Below are 19,223 nucleotides of genomic sequence, written 5' to 3' on the forward strand. Positions count from 1 at the left end.
AACGAGGTGCCCAATAGGGGTTCATTCACTGCCCCCCCCCCCCGCCCGCTGGTCCCAGATCCGGAGAAGGGGGGACAGGGACGGTCGCCCCCGAAGCCAAGGCTGATGGGCAGAGAAAGGAGCTGCGGATCGGGCCGCGTTAGCCTTTATTGAGCTTCCCCCGGCGGCGGGTGCCAGCGGGCGCGCGTGGTCTCTGCGCAGATCCTCGAACCCGGAGCGCGGGGTCCCCACAGGGAGGCTCAGTGCAGGCCTGTCCCCGGGAAAGGACGCGCGGTGAGCGGGGGCTCCGAGGAACAAGGCGACCGGACCCCGGCTCACCCCTCTCCCAGCCCGGGGGTGTCTCACTTCCCCGCCCTCTGCCCTCCCCCAGCAGTGTCGGGGGGACGTGGGAGAGGGCACGGGGGGGGGGGGGATCAATGGGGATGGAGATGACATTTCACTGAAAAAGAATAGAAAGTGTCCCTCCGCCCGGCGCCAGGGGCGCTCCCTCCTGCCGGGGGCGCGGCGGCCCCGAAAAGGCGCGGAGGCTACAGGCGGGTCCCGGCCCCGCAGGGCGGGCGACCGCGGGAGGAAGGGACAGCCCGCGGCCCCGCCGGCCGCCCTCACCTTCCGGCCGCTCCTCCTCGGGCCCTGCGCTGCCCTCTTCTCCGTCCAGCGCCACCTCCTCGTCCTCTTCCTCCCCGGCCGCGCCTGGGCCGGAGGAAGACCCGTGAGGCGGTGTCCCCGAGGCTCGGGCCGCCGCCCAGCGCCCCCCCCCCCAGGGTCGCGACAACCCCGCCCGCGGCCGGCCCCTCCCCGCCCCTCGCCCTCACCCGGCTGGAAGTCGATGGTCCTCAGCATGTCGGCCACGTGCTCCACGCTCACGGAGAACTGCTCCATGCTCTCATAGCCTGGCTCCGGCCGCCCCGCCAGCTCCACCTTGGACATGGCCCCGACCCTGCAGCGGGGGCGCGCAGCGCTCAGCACCCTCCGCCCCCCCCTTCCCACGGCAGCGAAGCCCCCACGCCCCTTCTCTCCCTCCCGCCCCGCCTACTCACTTATTGATCAGCTCCTTGGCCTGCTGTAAGGGAAGAAGGAGGGCGAGAGTAAGCCCGGGCCAACCGCTGGCCATGGCCCACTTCGAATGCCCACCGCAGTCCTGAAGGGTCTGCAGGCAGGGCGGACACATCCCCATCCCTAAGCACAAAGCGTTCTCAGAGGGGGTGACTGGCCCAAGGCCGGGGGCATGTAGGGGCCAGAGACCGGCCTTGAACCCGGGCCTTCGGGTGCCCCACCCCCTCGCCCGCTCTAGCCACTGCGCAGCCTGCCAGCCACCCCGGGGCCCACCTGCAGGTAGAGCGCCATCTGTGGCTCCTCCATGGACTGGATGGCGGACTCCACGAGCTTGGAGGAGGCCTCCAGGTGGTCCCCGTACTGGCGGATGAGGCCCCGGACACGCTGCAGCTTCTGCTCCTGCTCGCGGGCCAGCGCCTGCAGCAGCTCGCCCTTCCGCTCCTCCAGCACCGCGCACAGGGTCTCGAACCTCTGGTTCAGCAGCTGCTTCTGCCTCCGGCTGTTGTCCTGAAAGACGGGAGTGGTGACCTCTGACTTCTCATGGCGGGGAGAGCGCCCGGCTACTGCCCCGCTCCCCGCTTAGTGCAAAGCTCAGGGAGCCCAAAAGAAGAGTGACTTGTCAGTTACGCTCCAAATTAGTGGCAGAGGGAACTCCGGCCACGGGCTGCTGATGCCCAGATCTTTCCAGAAACAATAGCACAATATTTTTAGAGATACAAGTGACACATAGTATCATATAAGTTTCAGGTGTATAATGTAACGATTCCATATTTGTATATATGGTGAAATGATCACCACAATGTGTCTAGTTAATATCTGTCATCATGCATACTTACACTTTCTTTTAATGTGATGAGAACTTTCAAATCTACTCTCAGCAAGTAACAATACTTTAGTCTCATGCGTGCTGTCTATGTCTCTGGGCCTGGTTTTTACTTGTTTATTTAGAACTAAATTATCACATGTAGTTCTCATAAAGATCCAATGAGGTAGGCGCCATAACAGTCTCGTTATTACCATTTTACGTAGTCAAAAACAAACAAAACCAAAGCACAGAGAAGTTAAGTAACTGGACCAAAGTCACAGAGCTAGTGAGGGGCAGAGCTGAGATTCGTATCTGGCAGCCTGGCTAAGCTCATCCCATTACTTGTGATCCACCTCCAGGAGCCCAGAGAGTCTCCCTGCCTCCCACCCAGGCTCACCTCAATGGTTTGGCACACCTCCTCCATCTGTGTGATCACGGCTTGCACACGGTCATTGCCCGCCACCAGCATCGCGATGCCATCACTGAGCTCACTCTGCCACACACACAGGCCAGCACTTAGCGCTGGAGGACCTGGTCTAGCACTGTACCCCTCCCACTGTAGCCAGGGCTGCCTAGGAGAGAACTGCCCCCTCACCCCACCATTAGGGCACCTTCAGGGCAGCTATTCCAGAGACCGAGAGGGTGTGGAACCATCCAAGAAGTGTGGAAGCACACCCGATGGACTCTGGAAGGTTGAGAGGGGAAGTCCTCTACCACCAAGTGAGACATTCACCAAATACCCACCAAGTGCCAGGCACTGGGCTAGGTGCTTTATCTGTAGATTCATGCCTTCCATCGATTCTGAAAAATTCTTCGTGATTGTCTATTAGGATAACATTGCTTCTTCTCCATTCTCTTTTTTTTTTTTTTATCATTGTGTGACTCTGATTAGATATGTGTTAGACCTTCTTACTCTCAACCTTCTCATCTCCCTGTGTTGCATTCTATGCTTTTTCCCCCAGCCCACTTTTCCTATTTACAAATTCTCTCTTCAGAGAAATCTCTCATTTAATTCATCCTTTGAATGTTTTATTTCAACAATTGTATTTTTATTTCTAAAAGCTCTATTTGGGTCTTGGTAAAGTCTGCATTTTTGATAGTCTAGTATTGCTTGGGTTTTGTTTTGTTTTTTGGTATTGCTTGTTTTTTAATCCCATCTTTTTTATAGCGTTTTATATGCAGTGACTTTCTATTCTTTAACAATTCCAATATCTGAATTTCTTGGAGGTATAAGTCTATAATGTTTGTTTCTGCTGATGTCAGTGATGGAGTACATTTCTTTGTGTGTCAGCTGTGAGCTAATCATTGTTGTTCTTAATATAAGAAAAGCCCAAGGGCTTAAACTGAGTTTTCGGGTTTTTTCTCCAGACAGAATTTGTATTTGCTTTTGCCAAAGCCAGGTGGTGAAACTGACCACTTCAATTCCTGGAATTCCAATTTAACCTGGGGTTCTTTGGGGGTCTTCATTGCAGGTCCCCATCTTCTAGGTGTTTGGGGGCATAGTCTCCTCTTTCTAGCTCAGTAATACTGCCAGCATGTGCCCTCTGGGAAATCCTGCCTTTTCTGTGCTCACCATTCAGAACTCTGTTCTCAGTTCACTCCGCCTTCCTCCCCCCGCCCCAACCCCCACTTGGAGATTTCCTTTAGTTCCTATGTGCCTACCAATATAATATTAAATTACATTTTATGTGGAATCTAGTTGTGTGATGGTGAGAGGGCCTTGGGAGTATCTAGTCCACCATACTGAAGTCTCTGCTTACATCCATTATCCTATTTTATCCAGAAATAACTCTCAGGAGTAGGCATTTTCCTCCCCAGTTTACAAGCGAGGAAAGTGAGTGCCCCAGAGGTCAAGTGACGCACCCAAGCCATCCATAGAGCTGGGACTTTAAAACCAATTGGAGAAAGAGGCTGGAGTTAGAGACCCGGATTATGCCCTCACCCCGCATGCCTGCTCCCCTGCTGCTCGATACCTTCTGGCGTTTGTAAATGGTGGGCAGCGGGGCCACCTCGCAGTCCTTGTGGGCGCCAAAGACCTTGCAGAGAGAGCAGGTGGGCACCTCACAGCTCAGGCAGTAGATATTGATCTTCTCCTCTTCATGCTCCTCACACATGAGGTGCTGCTCAGCCTTGGAGTGCAGTGGCCTGGGGGGAGTGGGCAGGGTGGCAGGAGGGTCAGGGGCCAGGCCGGGAGGGGGGGCGGGTGAGGACTGAGAGTGTGAGGCCCCATGAACACCTTTCCTTCAGTCTCTACCAACCATCACCACCTTTTCTGCCCCTGCAGCTCGGGCTGTGGCTGGGCAGGTGAGTGACTTCCACAGTGCTCTTCATCTGAGGAACAGAAGATGCTAAGGGGTAGAGGAGGCTTAGATCCAAGAATGGACTCCATTCCAGAAGGCAGAGAGGTCCCACAGGGCAGGAGGTAAAGGAGGGTTGGCAAGGACCCGCTAGTGGACTGCCAGCCCTTCCCAGGTGGAGAGGGAAGGCGAAGCAGTGACCAGGAATCAGAGACCACCCCAGCGGAGTGACCTGGGACAAGTCCTTCCCCTGCTCTGCTCCCCTCTCAACTCTAAACTGAAGGGGCAGGTCGATTTGGTGCCTCTCCCTTCAACCCCGATGGGTTCCCAGGCTGTGCCCCAGGCCCTGCCCTCTAGAGAGACAGGAGGCCCTGACAGCTCACCGGGAAGACTCCTGCTTGTAAATGTCGATGATGTTCTCCACGAGCAGGTTTCGTTGCAGGCCGTAGACACCATGTCGGTCCAGGACAACCTCATGCCTGCAAGAAGGGCAGCGGAAACGGCCTCCCGAAGACACGGTGGTGGAGCCCCGGGATTGCCACAGAGGGTTCGAGGCCTGTGGAGGCAGGAAGTGTGAGCGGACAGGCACCATGAGGCCTGAGGGAACTGGGAGGCAGGGGGAAGGTGTAGGGGGCTGGAGAGGATGGCACCAGCTCTTTTCTATGGCTGGGCCCTCCTCTGAGAGCAGCTCGGGGTGGGTGGCCATTCAGATGTTGTTTCCCACCTTTATTTTATTACCCAGCCCACCTCGGTGAGTGTCCCTGCATCCAGAGCCTGGCTTCGGCCAAGGCCTAGTCAGAATGGGATCTCCCCAGAGGGGCCCGGCTTGGAGTTGTGAGGTGATATCGACCTTGGCAGGGAGGCTCGGGCAGGAAATGGACTTGAGGTGATGCTGGCAATGTCCTCCAGCCTGGGCTCTCCTGGGCCACATCTGGGGGAGATGCCCTGCAGCCCCGGGCAGGGGCTCAAGCAGAGACAAGTGCTGGGGAATTCTGGGAAATCGCTCCAGGGACTGGGAACCAGGAGTCCTGGGCTGTTTTGCTGCCCTTGACACTGTTCTGCTATGTACATTCGGACAATATGCCCCAGGCCACAGACGACTGGCTCAGAATTGAGGAGGTGATGGCCTGACCCAAGCTGGACAAATCAAACCTCCTCTCCAGGTGCTTGGAATTGAGACATAACCCGAGGTGGCTAGACCATGTGCGCCCTTGGAACGGAAAAGACCTGTGGTGTTGGGCTACGAGCTGACGTTGTGGCTACCCAAAATCTTGTGCAAGTAGAAACAGAAAGTGTGAGGGCTCAGAAACTATGAACAGAGAAGGCTGGTCTGTAGAGAAGAAAAGAGTCAATTTGTAGAGAGCAGCAGAGATGAAACACTGGTAGAGACTGCTTGTTCCTCGAGATTCACCTCTTCTTAAATAACAGAGCCCCTGAGATTTTGGAAAGACACCCAGAATAAAGAACACGTGTCTGCCCAGCTGGTGTGGCTCAGTGGCTGAGCATCGACCTAGGAACCGAACCAGGAGGTCTCAGTTCAGTTCCTGATCAGGGCACATGCCCGGGTTGTGGCTCAATCCCCAATAGGGAACATGCAGCAGGCAGCCAATCAATGATTCTCTCTCTTCGTTAATGTTTTTTTTATCTTTCCCTCTTCCTTCCTCTCTGAAATCAATTTTAAAAAAGGACATGTGTCCAAGCCTCCCTTCCAGCTGGGTGTGGCCAAGAGACTGTGTTCTGGCCAATGGGGTGTAGATAGAAATGCTTTGTGCCATTTCTAGGGAGTATGCAGGTCCTTGAGTAACACTGATGAGATGTCACAGGGCCTTAACTCTTGTTCATATCCATAAGCCTATCATAAAATTGGTTTCAGTACCTGTTATTTCATTTAAAGTTTCGGAACCTATGCACAACGTTAAGAGTTAGTGTATCTTTGATGGGAGAGGCATGCCCTATTCCCCCTTCCTCCTTCCTCTGATTGAAATGAAGATAGAATGGCTCAAGTTGAAGCAGCGTCTTGAGACACAAGGTAGCCACATGTTGAGAATAGCATCAAGATAAAAGGAGTGTCTCTGATGAGGCAGTCCAGGACTGCCTACCCATACCTTCACTTGAGAGAAAAAACTAATTTTTACCTTCTTGAAATGATTGTTATTTTGGGTTTTCTGTCACAGCAGAATCTAATCCTATCAGTTGGAAAACCACACACGCCTAGAGGGTAATAGAGAGACTAGTCGCCTGTGACTTGGTGCACTCCCTGCAATTGGCTTCTGTCAGATTCTCCAAATCCTAAGGTCCCTTAGGCGTGTGCAGCAGCCGCCTGTGGCACCTAGAGGGCTCCCAAGTCCAGAGTCCTGGTGGGTCGGTCCTCTGGTAGCAAGAGATGTAGGCCAGGTCGGAAATGCGGCCCTGTGGCCAAGTGGGCAGCCTGTCTTGGGGAGAATGACTGGCATGTTACAAAGATCACGTTTTGGGGGGATTTCTTGAGCATTATAAGAAGCGAATGATCATAAAGTTGGAACAAATTAGTTTGAGATTATCCAAGGCTGCGTTTGTCTTTCTCAGTGACCAGATTATATGAATATTGTTTAGTTTAGTTGTTGGTTAAAGTATAAAATCACTGGGCTTTTGTTTGTTTTAATATTTAGAATCCAAGTGAATAAGGAGGACTCTAAGCCTATAGGCTCCTGCAGGGATCTTACTTCACTTTTATGGATGAAAAGGGGTTCTATGGCAAGGGTGACCTGATCATAAATTTCTAACTGGGCAGGTCTTGGGGGGTAGTCATGCCCCAGGCATATAACTGTTATCGTAAAAGGCTTATCTTTGCCTTAAACAAGCCCTGTCCATTGTTCTTGTGCATCTAGGTTAACATACCTTTCAAGCTGCAATCGAGAGAGAGAGAGAGAGAGAGAGAGAGAGAGAGAGAGAGAGAGAGAAAGAGAGAGCTCATAATCTTAACTATCCTGTAATCCAAATCCTACCTTGCCTTTTCCACCTCCATGTAATCTTCCATGTGTTCCTTCCTAAATTTTATTATTATTTTAAAATACATTTTTATTGATTTCAGAGAGGAAGGGAGAGGAGAGAGACCTAGAAACATCAATGATGAGAGAGAATCATTGATGGGCTGTCTCCTGCATGCTCCCTACTGGGGACTGACCCAGCAACCCAGGCATGTGCCCTCGATCGGAATTGAACCCAGGACCCTCCAGCCTGCGGGCTGATATTCTATCCACTGAGCCAAACCGGCTAGGGCTCCCTCCTTAATTTTAAATGAAGCTGCAAAAATGTTATTCTCTGGAGTATTTGAGATCTTGCTCCCTGGCATATGTCATCAGCTTGGCTCAAATAAACTCTTATAAAAAATTCTCTACAGATTTCAATGTTTCTTACGTCAACACTTTGATTAGCTGGTGGGGAGCCGATAAAGATGTTTAGGAAATGTCTGATGGTAAAAAAAGAAAAAAGTCATATTCTAAAGCGTTGGCCCAGAGCAAAGGCAAACTCATAGGCACCCTCTCTCCGCCACCTCCCTCCCTCACTGTTCCCTTCCTCTGTACTCATTATTCAACATTCAACACATGTTTTGAGGGTCTATTAAGTATCAAGCACTGTGCTGTGGGATTTCCAGACATTTTTGAATTTAATCCTCAAGACTTCCTTGTACAGATGGTGGAGATGAACATGTACCCCCTAACTTAGACTACAAGAATTATAATGTAGGGGCTAACATCTATTGAACACTTCCTTTATGCCAGGCTTTGCTCTAAGTCCTTTTATTTGTATTAACTCATTTAATCCTCATGTCAACCCTATGAAGGAGGTTCCACTCTTAGCCCCATTTTAAAGATGGGAAATTGTAGCCCAGACAAGTTAAATAAATTGCACATGGCCACCGGCTGATAGGTGGCAGAGCCAATATTTGAACTCAGGGCACTCTGACTCCAGAGTCCATCCTAATCATCAATACACCACACTTTCAGTTCCAACATTGGTCTCTATGAGTTTCAGGTAAAACAGATTTTAGTAAAGGTCATGGAGGCCAAACACCAACCTTTCGCCAACGACAGAAACAACAGCCTAAAATTCAGCTGCAGCCTGAAGCTATCTGAGCAGAGATAAGCAAATGATGACCCGTCAGATCAAAACCTCCGTGCTGTGGAACATGGTAAGGGCCCAGCTTGCAACCAGAATGACCTGCTTGTCTGTGAAAAGGAGAGGCAATAGCTCAGATCTCAGGGAGACCTCCTTCCATGGATCTACGCATGCCCCCAGGGAGAATAAGTCATCAGGTTCCGTGTGAGAAATGTTCTGATGCAGCATAACTGCATCGAGACACTCAACTGTCTACTGATCCCAGTTATGCCCCTCTATGCACCAGAGAAGCCGAGGACACAACAGCGATTGCAAACCGATGATAACCCCCAGCTAGCCGGTTTACCGTTCAGAGAACCGTGGAAGAAAGCCAAGGCAAATGGAAGGTTAAGTATAGAATTCACTTTCAGCATCAGATAAAACTACCCCTATTCAAAGAGGAGTGATAAGCCGAAGGGACCTAACAGGAGATGCAAGCCAAGATAGTGCAAAAAGAATAGGAAAAAGAAAGCATGACAAGCAAAGGACAGACGAAGAATACACTTTGGAAGAAGAATTGCTCCAAGAAATAGGACAATTTCAACATAACATTTTGAAGGAAATAAAGAAAACAGTCCCTTTGATTAAAGAAGAGACATAAGTGATCGGAGTTGGAGAAGAACAGTGAGCTGGCAGAATTAAGGAAATAAATCGAGTAAAATATATAGCAACATAGAAACAAAATGCACATTTGACACAGAAGGAACTAGAATCTATGATACTGATCCAAGTTACATAGATTGTATAAAATAACAGAGATAGAGTAATCAGGACTACATGGTACAATACAGATCGACCTGGAAGACATTTTATGCTAAATGAAATGTCTGGCACCAAAGGACAAATACTGTATGATCCCTCTTCTATGAGGACCTGGAATAGTCAGATGCAGAAAGATAAAAAGCAGAGTGGTGCTTGCCAGCGGCTGGGGGAAGGGGAATGGAGAGATATTGTTTAATGGGAACAGAGTTTCAGTTTGGGAAAGTGAAAAAGTTCTGGAGATGGATAGTGGTGATGTTTGTGAACAATGTGAATATTCCTTTATTTTTTTAATCCTCACCTGAGGATATTTTTCCATTGATTTTTAGAGAGAGTGGAAGGGAGGGGGAGAGACAGAGAGAAAAAACATCGATATGAGAGAGACACATCGATTGGTTGCCTTCCACATGTCCCCTGATGGTGTGTGTGTGTGTGTGTGTGTGTGTGTGTGTGTGTGTGACGGGGGGGGGGGTGAGGTGCGGTGGGGGGTGGGGAGGGGGAGGGAACCCAGAACCCCAACCCAGGTACATGCCCCGGACCAGGAATCAAACCCGAGACCTTTCCGTGTACATTCGGTGCTCTAACCACTGAACACACTGGCCAGGGTCCTTCTTTAATTTTTTCTTTTAACTTTATAATTTCCAAATTTTGTACAAGCACTTCAGGTTTTGTAGAAAAACAACCCTTTACTTTTTAAAAATGCAATGATCAGGGCTGATGTGAGAGAAAAGGGGGCGCTAAAGTGCCATAAGAACCAACAAGAGAAAACGCTACTTAGTAAAGAACTGTTAGTTCAGGGCGGCATGTCTAAGAAGACACCATCTGAAGGCTGGTAGACAGGTAACAGGAGCTGGTCGTTAGGAAAGAGTTTCAGGAGACCAGAGAGCCTATAGGAGGTTAGTTACAAACAGGGACGGGAGAGGGGCTACAGCACAGCTCGGCTGGGAAGCAGGTGCCACAGTCAGTGTGAGTCCCTGCCTGCCCCGAGAGGGTGGCAGCAATCAAGGAAGACTGGGGGGAGGGGGGCGAGGTGGGGGAGTCAGTAGGACGGGCCAATCCCTTGGGTGTGGGTGGGCTGTGGGGAGAGGAGGGAGTCGCAGACAGTTCTGGCATTCCAAGCCTGGATGCTTGGGTACTTAACCTGGGACAACGGCCCCCAAAAGACCCATGGCTAGAACTCAAGTGGTCAGCGAATCAGATGGAAAAATAAAATTGCATCTATATTCACTGACCTCTAGCAGAACCTGGGCACTTTCCTCAATTATGAAGGCAGGCGGCAAACCCCAGCAGTTGTAGTATTTTAGCAGCAGAAACCATGGGTATTGTCATTTCACATTACAGGTGTTGATCAAGTCTCCAAAAATAATTTACGCTCATCACTACTTCCAAACTAAGTAGTTATTAGGCTCACTGCTCGATCTCATTATTTAATGTGTTAATCAAAAAGCACACGTATTCCCCTATAAAACATGTTCTAGTTATTTTGGTATTTATTCCAGTGTTTTTCAAGCTTTCTTTTTTTCATTACTGTCCCTTCCAGTAGACAATTCTCCCCTCCCCCACCCTCCGTCACTAACTCCTCTCCTTTACATTTTAATATCACAAATCTGAAAAACTCAAAAATTTATAGAAGCAAAGAGTAGAAAGGTGGTTGCCAGGAGGTGAGGGTGGAGAAATGAGAAGATGTTGGTCAAAAGGTAATCATTTCAGTTATAAGGTGAATACATTCTGGAGATCTGATGTACAGAATAGTAACTACAATTAATAATACTATATTGTATACTTGGCATTTGCTGAGAACACATTCACACACACACACACACACACACACACACACACACACACACCGTACCTATGTGAGGTGATGGGTAGATTAACTAGCTTGATTGTGGTAATCATTTCACAATGTATACATATATCAAATTATCACAGGGCACACCTTAAATAGATATACTTTTTGTCCATTTGTACCTTGCTAAAGCTGGGGGGGAGATCTTCTATGAAAGCATAAATAAATAAATAATTAATTAAAAGTAAAATCACAATAAAAAAAATTTCAAGACCACAGAGGCACTTGGAGCAACATTGCCCCCATTGAGAATGTGTGAGAATGCATGCTGAGTTCTAACAGTTGGTTTTCTTTCTAATCATATGCATTATATTTTATGCATTTAAAAGACGCTGTTATTTTTTCAAAACCACACACACCTTGTCTTTAAAAAGGGTCCCTAACAAAAAAATTAGCAACAACAAAAAAAAGCGTCTCTAGGCTTCACAAACTGACCAAGGAGTCCCTGGTACTAAAAGAGATTACTGCCCTGGCCGGTTTGGCTCAGTGGATAGAGCGTCGGCCTGTGGACTGAGGGATCCCAGGTTCCATTCTGGTCAAGGGCATGTACCTTGGTTGCGGGCACATCCCCAGTGGGGGGTGTGCAGGAGGCAGCTGGTTGATGTTTCTCTCTCCTCGATGTTTCTAACTTTCTATCCCTCTCCCTTTCTCTCTGTAAAGAAATAAATGGCATATATTTTTTAAAAAATAAAAGCGATTACTTCCTGCCCTGAGAGTAAGTCCCTGGATGGCCTCATCACAAATAGGTATTTTGTACCGTGAGGTTTACATGGCGACCTCCTTAATACATTTCCATAGCTGGTCGTCTCACATTGGGCTAAAGAGCTGTCAGCAAATATCCACTTAGCAAAATCCGACTTTTTGCTTCTGTTTATCTTTCTATTTCAAGATTAAGAAATAATTGATGGGTTCTGTTGTACACATAAATGTCTTTGTTCTTTCCGTTCATCGTACATTGTAAGATAGTGTAAACAAGAGAGCCAGCGCCAAAGGAAAATTTCATGTGCCAATGAGGTGATGTATAAAGGAAATTCTCTCTCTCCAGGAAGCAGAACACCCAGATTTATGTCCCTACGCTGTTCCTTTGTTTCTGTGACTGTAACCTATTTCCTGTGTTCTCCCCATAAAATGGCAATAACACCCATTCCGCCTAACTCAGAATCACGCATGTGATTATAAAGCACTGCTCTAGACCTTCGCAATATATGACCACACAGAACCACAGGGCATGAAATAAATGCTCTTCCTTCACCGTGAATAAATGGAATGGAATAAAACAAATAAGTGGAGTGTAATCCTAGACTATATTCAAGGCTTCTCTGTAGCATGCGCACCGTGAGTTGTCATTCTTTTAGGCTCTACAGTGCCTTCGATTTCCTTGGCAACATTTCATAGCATCAAACAGAAATGTTCCGTCTAGAGCAGCGGTTCTCAACCTGTGGGTCGCGACCCCTTTGGCGGTCGAGCGACCCTTTCACAGGGGTCGCCTGAGACCAACCTGCATATCAGATATTTACATGACGATTCATAACAGAAGCAACATGACAGTGATGAAGCAGCAACGAAAATAATTTTATGGTTGGGTCACAACATGAGGAACTATATTTAAAGGGCCAGAAGGTTGAGAACCACCTGTCTAGAAAGATGCTTTGTGAATGCAGTTACTCTAGCAAGTCTGTACTTATGTCAGAATGTTCTCCTTCCTCCCAGCTACCCAGAGTGATGCTGATTTGGGATACTGGCCCACCATGCGAGGTGGGGAGGGGGGCACGTTGGAGGTGTTGGAGCCATTCTCCCCCGGTGACTAATAGTGGGCCAGGCCGGTCCTCTGAGCCCGCCCTGGAGCACACGGAAGAAACCAGGCATTTGGAGACAAGTCGGAGAGCCTGAGAAGAACGCAGGTGCTGACAAACGCTAAGTTGTGGGTGGGAGAGGGATCGGAGTGGAGGGCTGGCTCTGCCTGACGGAGCCCAGCACAGAGCCCAGCACAGGGTTCTGCGAAGGGAGGCTCGCTGAACGGAAGAGGGCCAGGCAGAAGAGGGCCTCAAGGTAAGACACTAGCAATGGAAGGGGAAGGTCTTCAAAATGAAACCCATCATAATTCTTGAACTTGTAAAATCCAGTTGTTAGATTTACAAGGATGTTAAAGATCAGTTTAATCATCCTTTTAATCTCTTTCATGTGCGTGTGTAAGAGGCTTGAAGAGGTGAAAGAGCCAGATGTACCTCACAGGGCAAGTTAAGGAACTGGTTTGAGGAGATCCCAGGAATGCTACGTTCCAGTCTAGGTTTTTGTTTCCCTAAATCAAGTTTCTTCCCTAAAGGCAGTAAGATCTTTAACCCTGCTTCAAGGTCAATGCAACTCACAAAATGTCAACAAATCGATTTCTCCCAGAGGAGAGGGGCCCAGGGCTGGGCTGGAGCCCTCAGGAGCAGGTGGAAGTGGTCGAGGAGGCTGGCTGTGTAGGGTTTCATTGCAGGCCTGTGCCTGATAACAGGTCTTAACAATTAACCCATAAAGAACTGGAATTCGGGGAGGAGTGACAAAACACAGAGGTCATCTCTTTCCCTGACCGCCCTGTATGAGAGAAGGAGGCTCCTGTCTTGATATTCCCATCGCGGCACATCTCTCCCTAGATGGCCATCCTCCAGAAAAGCTGTTCTTGAACCATCTTCTCACAAGGCCTTCTGGCTGTCTGTTCAGCTCATAAACAAGTACCCACAGCGAAGAGGGGGCAGGAATAAAAATAAACGGAAGGCTTGTTTTAAACTAGTTCAGGAGCGAACCGAGTTTACAAATTAGAAACGCAGGCGAAGATGTTTGTGTCAAACGCCCACACCAACAGCTTTCTTCTAGTCAAAATGCTCGGTAGCTAAGTGGGTACAGGGTGGGGAGAGAGGAAGGGAGAAATTAAAGGGGGCTAATAGTGTGTTTTGGTGTTTTATGATGTTTAAACTGAGAGAGAGAGAGAGAGAGAGAGAGAGAGAGAGAGATTACAGCTCTAATGAAAACTAGTTAAACCATGATGAAACTATGTAAAAATATGGGTCAAGAGCTTGAAAGTAAATATGCAAACATGAAAATAATTGTGTTGGGGAGGTAGGATTATGGGTGATTTCCTCCCAAACCCTCAATACTATCACACATTTTCAATGAAACTTTTAACTTTTCAAATATTTTTTCCTGGCTTTAGTTTTACCTGCTGTTATAAAATCACAATTCTCTAAAATTCCTGTTTGTTGTCCATCACAGCAGTTTTTAGAACAGCAAAACACTGAACACCATCTAAATGTTTTAGAGGACTGATTAAATACAGGGTGTCCCCAAAAATGTATATACACTTTGAATAATTATTCATTTCAATGGGTTAAATCTGATGCTTCTTTCATTAGAAGCATCAATTGAGCTATCAGCTGTTAAGTGAATATACATTTTATATATTTTTTTAATTGATTTCAGAGAGAAAGGGAGAGGTAGAAACATCAATGATGAGAAGGAATCATTTATTGCCTAACTCCTGCATGCCCCCTACTGGGGATTGAGCTCGCAACCCAGGCATGTGCCCCTGACCAGAATCAAACCCTGGACTCTTCAGTCCACAGGCTGATGCTCTATTCACTGAGCCAAACCTGCTAGGGCTGAATATACATTTTTTGAGGACACCTTGTAGACTGTGGTCCAGTCATAATAATGGAACATCATACAGCTATTTGAAAAGAAGGGGGGCCCCAACTGGCTTGGCTCAGTGGATAAAGTGTCGGCCTGCAGACTGAAGGGTCCCAGGTTCGATTCCGGTCAAGGGCATGTACCTTGGTTGCGGGCACATCCCCAGTGGGGAGTGTGCAGGAGGTAGCTGGTCAATGTTTCTCTCTCATCGATGTTTCTAACTCTCTATCCCTCTCCCTTCCTCTCTGTAAAAAAAAAAAAGAAAGAAAGAAAGAAATAAAGAAAAGGAGAGGGGAAAAAAGGAAAACATGAATCTGAATGTGTGGATATGGAACAACTGCCAGAAAAAGTGCACAAAGGCAGGTGTAGGACAATGAGTCTAGTTTAAATATATGTATACTAGAGGCTTGGTGCATGAAATTCATGCATGGGTGGGGTCCCTCCCCTGATTGGTGCTGATCAGGGCTATCTTGCCCAGTTCCAATTGGGGCTGATTGGGGCTGGTGGCTGGGGAAGGACCATGGGAGGGCTCTGTGGGAGGGCTCCAGGGTGTGTCTGGCCCTGCCTTGCGCAGTTCCAATCATCCGGACCCCCGCAGCAAGCTAACCTACTGGTTGGAGCATCTGCCCCGTGGTGGTCAGTGAACATCATAGCGACCAGTTGGTCAACAGCTTGGTTGGACACTTAGCATATTAGGCTTTTATATATATAGATACACACACACACACACACACACACACACACACTTGTGCCTATCCATGGAAATTTTCTGGAAGACCATCAAGAACGCTGGTAATGGCTACCTCCATCTGGAGTAGGGAGCACTAAGGTGGAGATTCACTTTTCATGATGTAAACTTCCATACTGTTTAAAAAATGTGTGAGTGTGTGTGTGTGTGATATAATATACTTGTATCACTTTTATAAGTTCTATTAACTTTCTAGGCAATGTTCTAAGGGTATTTTTCCTAAGTGGCTTGAAGCTAGAGAAATCAGAAGTCCTATTCTTGTCCCTATACTTAGAAAACAGACAATCTGATTATGCCTAGAGTTGTCAAAATGTGGAGGCAATGTGTGAAGAAACTAAATATGCTCATCTTTCAGAGGGAGATCTACTGAGAAGAACATGCATAAGTGCAGCCGAAGAACTGGGTCAGCCTCCCACCGGGCCGGCCCAAATAAAGCAGCGAGAAGCAAGCTGTTCAGTCTCCTCTGCCTGGAGGCCCAGGGGGCTCTGCACCTGAAAAGATCCACAGAACCACCCAAAGCCCTCAGCACCGCATCATCCCCCAAGTACCCCGCACCGGGTGGGCCCAAAGCGTCCCCAGGAGTCTCGGGGCCCAGGCCGGTACTCCAGAGCGTCAAGGAATCAAAGCAGGTAAGCCCGGATGCAGAGGCCTGCCTTGAACAGGGAGGCCATGCCAACATCTCCTGGCCTCCTGTGCCTGAGGATACTACGTGCATCGCTTTAATAGTCGTACCACTTTTTACAGACAACATTCGCTTCACTTTCCAAACTCCCATTTGCTTCCCCATATTTCAGGCTCTCATGAAAGGATGTTTCCTTCTAAATTCATGAGAAGGGAAGGCAAAATCTTCTGGGCATTCCGTCCTAGACATCTCAATCTGAAGGATGTTCAGAGACTTCCTCAGACCAAGGGAAAGACTTAGGTGGGCAAGGTAGAGCCTCTCGTATGTGACTTGGCACCCGGGGTAGGGAGGCCTAACCGCCAGTCTAGGCCCCCCAAGAGGGAACATCACTGGCTCTGAGATCCTCTGGAGCCAATAGACTCATAGAGGAATAGGACATGGGCATGGGGCTCGATGGGAAGATGGCAGGAAAGGCTATGGGGCTGGGCATCAGTGAAGATGGCAGACAACCGACAAAGGGTGGGTCCCAGGCCCCAGCTGAGGACGGCCTGGCTTAGGGAGCCCGTTACTTCCCCTCCAAACATGCTGCCCTGAAGAGCTTAAAAGGGAAGCATTTTCTTGGTTAAGTTCAAAATCACTGTTCAACACACTTCCTCATAATTCCTGGTACCGATGAAGAGTGTGTGTTCATGAGGTCCCTTATCACTGCCATGCATACTAAGCAGGCCAGCTCTGTCTATTCAGAGTTTTCACTTCATTAGCAAGAGGGGTGTGTGTGTGTGTGTCCCCCTCCCCTCACTCTTCCTGAACTTCGCCCCATTTTGTGGATGACCGAACCTATACCAGTGACACAGGGCAAGAAAGCAAGCCCATTTATAAACCATCCTGGTATATGCCGCTCTTCTTTTTGAACCGGCAGCTAAAATGATATCTGTGGATCTGATTAGGTCTGCTTTGCCCCGTGACCACGCATAAACCCAAACTGGTTGCATTTCTGGGAAGTAAAATTTGTTCTCCGCCTTCTCTCTAAGGCGCCTCAATCCTTTGTGACCAGCAGGCTCCTTGATGACTAGTCAGGAGTGGGGCCCAGGCCTGACTCTATCAAGTGGGGAGAATTCCCAGACCCCCCCACTGTCTAATTCTGCCTCCCACACATGGATGTGCTGATCTCTGCGGTAGTTTCCCTGTCATCATGGCCTTTCTCACGGGGTTTATTTTGTAATATTTCATGATCTCAATGCTGTTTTCTCCAGGTTGTCCATAATGTTCTCGAAATCTGAAACTCCAAACTGGAATACAGAGTCCAGTACAGACTCATGCAGCCTGGGGCAGGACCACCTCCCTCCTACTTCCTGTGGGATCTTCTTTCCTCTGTAGATACCACCGTCCCAGCTGCTGTCCGAGCACAGGCTGATCTCGCAGCCTGCAGAGCAGCTGCTGACTCATGCTTACTCTGGGGTCTCCTAGAACCCCGGCTCTTCTTCCCTTCAGCCAGGACAGCCCCACCCGTCCTGAGAACTCTGCCCATCACCTGCGGGGGAGTAGGAGGAAGTGGGGGGGGCGGTGCTCAGCTCTGATGAGAAGTCTCCCACTAGTCCGCCTTCACCTGGCCCCGCCCCCGCCCGGGCCCACCTGGAAGACGTCGTTGGCACACTTGCGGCACAGGTTGTGCTGGCAGGGCAGGATCACCACCGGCTTGGAGAACATCTCCAGGCAGATGGGGCAGATGAGCTGCTTCTCCAGGTTGTCCATGCTGTGTGCATCCCCTAGCAGCGGCTTGAAACCCACTGCGAAGTTCATCCCCTCAGTGATGGTGCCGACCTCGGCCTTGGCCCGGACCTGGCCTTGCCTCGCTGCCTCTGGACCCCTCCTCCTTCACTCAGTCTGCGGATTCTTCTGCTCCCTCTGAGGCTCACCCTGGAACTAGCTCTGCTCTTTCCCCTGTCCCTTCCTCTGACAATATGCTGCGTCCTTAGCTGTTTTCAGACACGTCTCCTCTCTCTCCTCTTTGCCCTGTGCCGCAGCCAGGCGCAGGCAGCTTTCTCTAGCCCTCACTTACTCCCCGAGCAATTGCCCCTGGAAATTTCTCCTTTTCTTCCCCAAACGACTCCTGTTCACGCTACAGGCAGCACTGTTTGTCCCTCGCTCCCCAGAGAGCAGATTAACTTTAAGGTGGGGGTGGGGAACAAGGGGCCTCTGTGTGACATTCCAGCTCCCAATTTAGCTCCTGAAAGGCGAGCCACAGCTGTCACCGAACGAACCAGTGACCCTGACTCACTCAGGAATGGGTGACTCTTGGGCAAGAGCAGGGGTGAGCGTCACCGCTTGTGGGGAAAGGTGGGCCGGCAGAGGTACCGAGCGCGCACTTGCTCTCACTCCGAAGCCCCCGCGAGCCCCTGGGCCCCCGCTCAGCTCTGGCTTGGGCCCTGCTTCCAGGGCAGTGCCGGGCCTGACAGTGTAAGTCGGCCTGCTGGAGAGGGACCACCCATGGCTCAGGGAGGGCGGGCTGATCTAGGTAGACCGACTGACGGCTGATGGCCAGTGAGAATGTGTCGCCCGGCTTAGCCAGCAACCCTGGCCCGCTTCCTCTGAGCCCCACGATTCAGAACAGCAGCACCTGAGACCAGAGGCTCTGGTCCAACACTTCTGGTCCACGTTGTAGTTGTTTTCTAATCCTTGCCCAAGGATATTTCCCCCCCATTGATTTTTAGAGAGTGGAAGGGACATTGATGTGAGAGAGACCCATCCACTGGTTGCCTCGCGCACACGCCCTGACCGAGGCCAGGGATGGAGCCTGCAGCTGAGGGACGTGCGCCCGACCGGAATCAGACCCGGGATCCTTCAGACCATGGGCCAATGCACTTGGGCCAGGGCTGGTCCACTTTTGTTCTTGCCCCAAACTTTCTTACATCGCCCTAGGAAAAGAAGCTCTGGAGGCTAGAGCTGGCAGTGATGCCAGGGCCTAGAACGACCTCATGAGCTTGCCCCCGAGAAAGGATGGCGTTCTGACCATGAACACATCCCTGGAGCCACTCCAAGGACTTGGTATTTGTTGGGAAATTGAGAGAAGCTGAGCTGGGCAGAAAGGACCCGAATGCCAGGGACCTATTTTGAGCACCAGGGGAACCGGCCTCCAGGGAAACTTTAGAGCTGACAAAGTCATGGTCACACGGCCCCGGGAGGCCTCGGCCCCAGCTCCACAGAGTCCTGGGCGCCCCCCTCCAGGGCGACTGCTCTCAGCCGTGGGCACCGGTCCTCACAGGCCTCTCCTCCACCCTAGGCACAGC

General features: G+C 49.8%; 1 protein-coding gene across 2 annotated transcripts; it reads right to left on the reverse strand.

Annotated features, from left to right (window-relative positions):
* Positions 1-114: 114 nt before the first annotated feature.
* TRIM54 (tripartite motif containing 54) lies at positions 115-18,102 on the reverse strand. Of its 2 annotated transcripts, XM_059660300.1 has the most exons (9): positions 17,569-18,102; positions 4,539-4,711; positions 3,832-4,003; positions 2,256-2,351; positions 1,327-1,560; positions 1,038-1,060; positions 813-937; positions 607-690; positions 115-250 (listed from the first exon to the last, which is right to left on the reverse strand). In XM_059660300.1, exons 1-9 carry the CDS (start codon positions 17,734-17,736, stop codon positions 240-242), a joined length of 1,086 nt encoding a protein of 361 aa, XP_059516283.1. In that variant the 5' UTR covers positions 17,737-18,102; the 3' UTR covers positions 115-239. The 2 variants fall into 2 exon arrangements, with proteins under 2 accessions (XP_059516283.1, XP_059516284.1); XM_059660301.1 differs by lacking the exon at positions 2,256-2,351.
* Positions 18,103-19,223: the final 1,121 nt, after the last annotated feature.

This window comes from Myotis daubentonii, chromosome 12 (genome assembly GCF_963259705.1).
Source record: "Myotis daubentonii chromosome 12, mMyoDau2.1, whole genome shotgun sequence".
In the NCBI taxonomy this organism is placed as follows: Eukaryota; Metazoa; Chordata; class Mammalia; order Chiroptera; family Vespertilionidae; genus Myotis; species Myotis daubentonii.

Coding starts and splice junctions, on each gene's coding strand:
- TRIM54 (XM_059660300.1), bottom strand. CDS start 17,736: ATGAACTTCGCAGTGGGTTTCAAGCCGCTGCTAGGGGATGCACACAGC. Junction 2,352..3,831: donor CCATTTACAAACGCCAGAAG/GTATCGAGCAGC, acceptor TGTGTGTGGCAG/AGTGAGCTCAGTGATGGCAT. Junction 938..1,037: donor GCCAAGGAGCTGATCAATAA/GTGAGTAGGCGG, acceptor CCCCCGCTGCAG/GGTCGGGGCCATGTCCAAGG.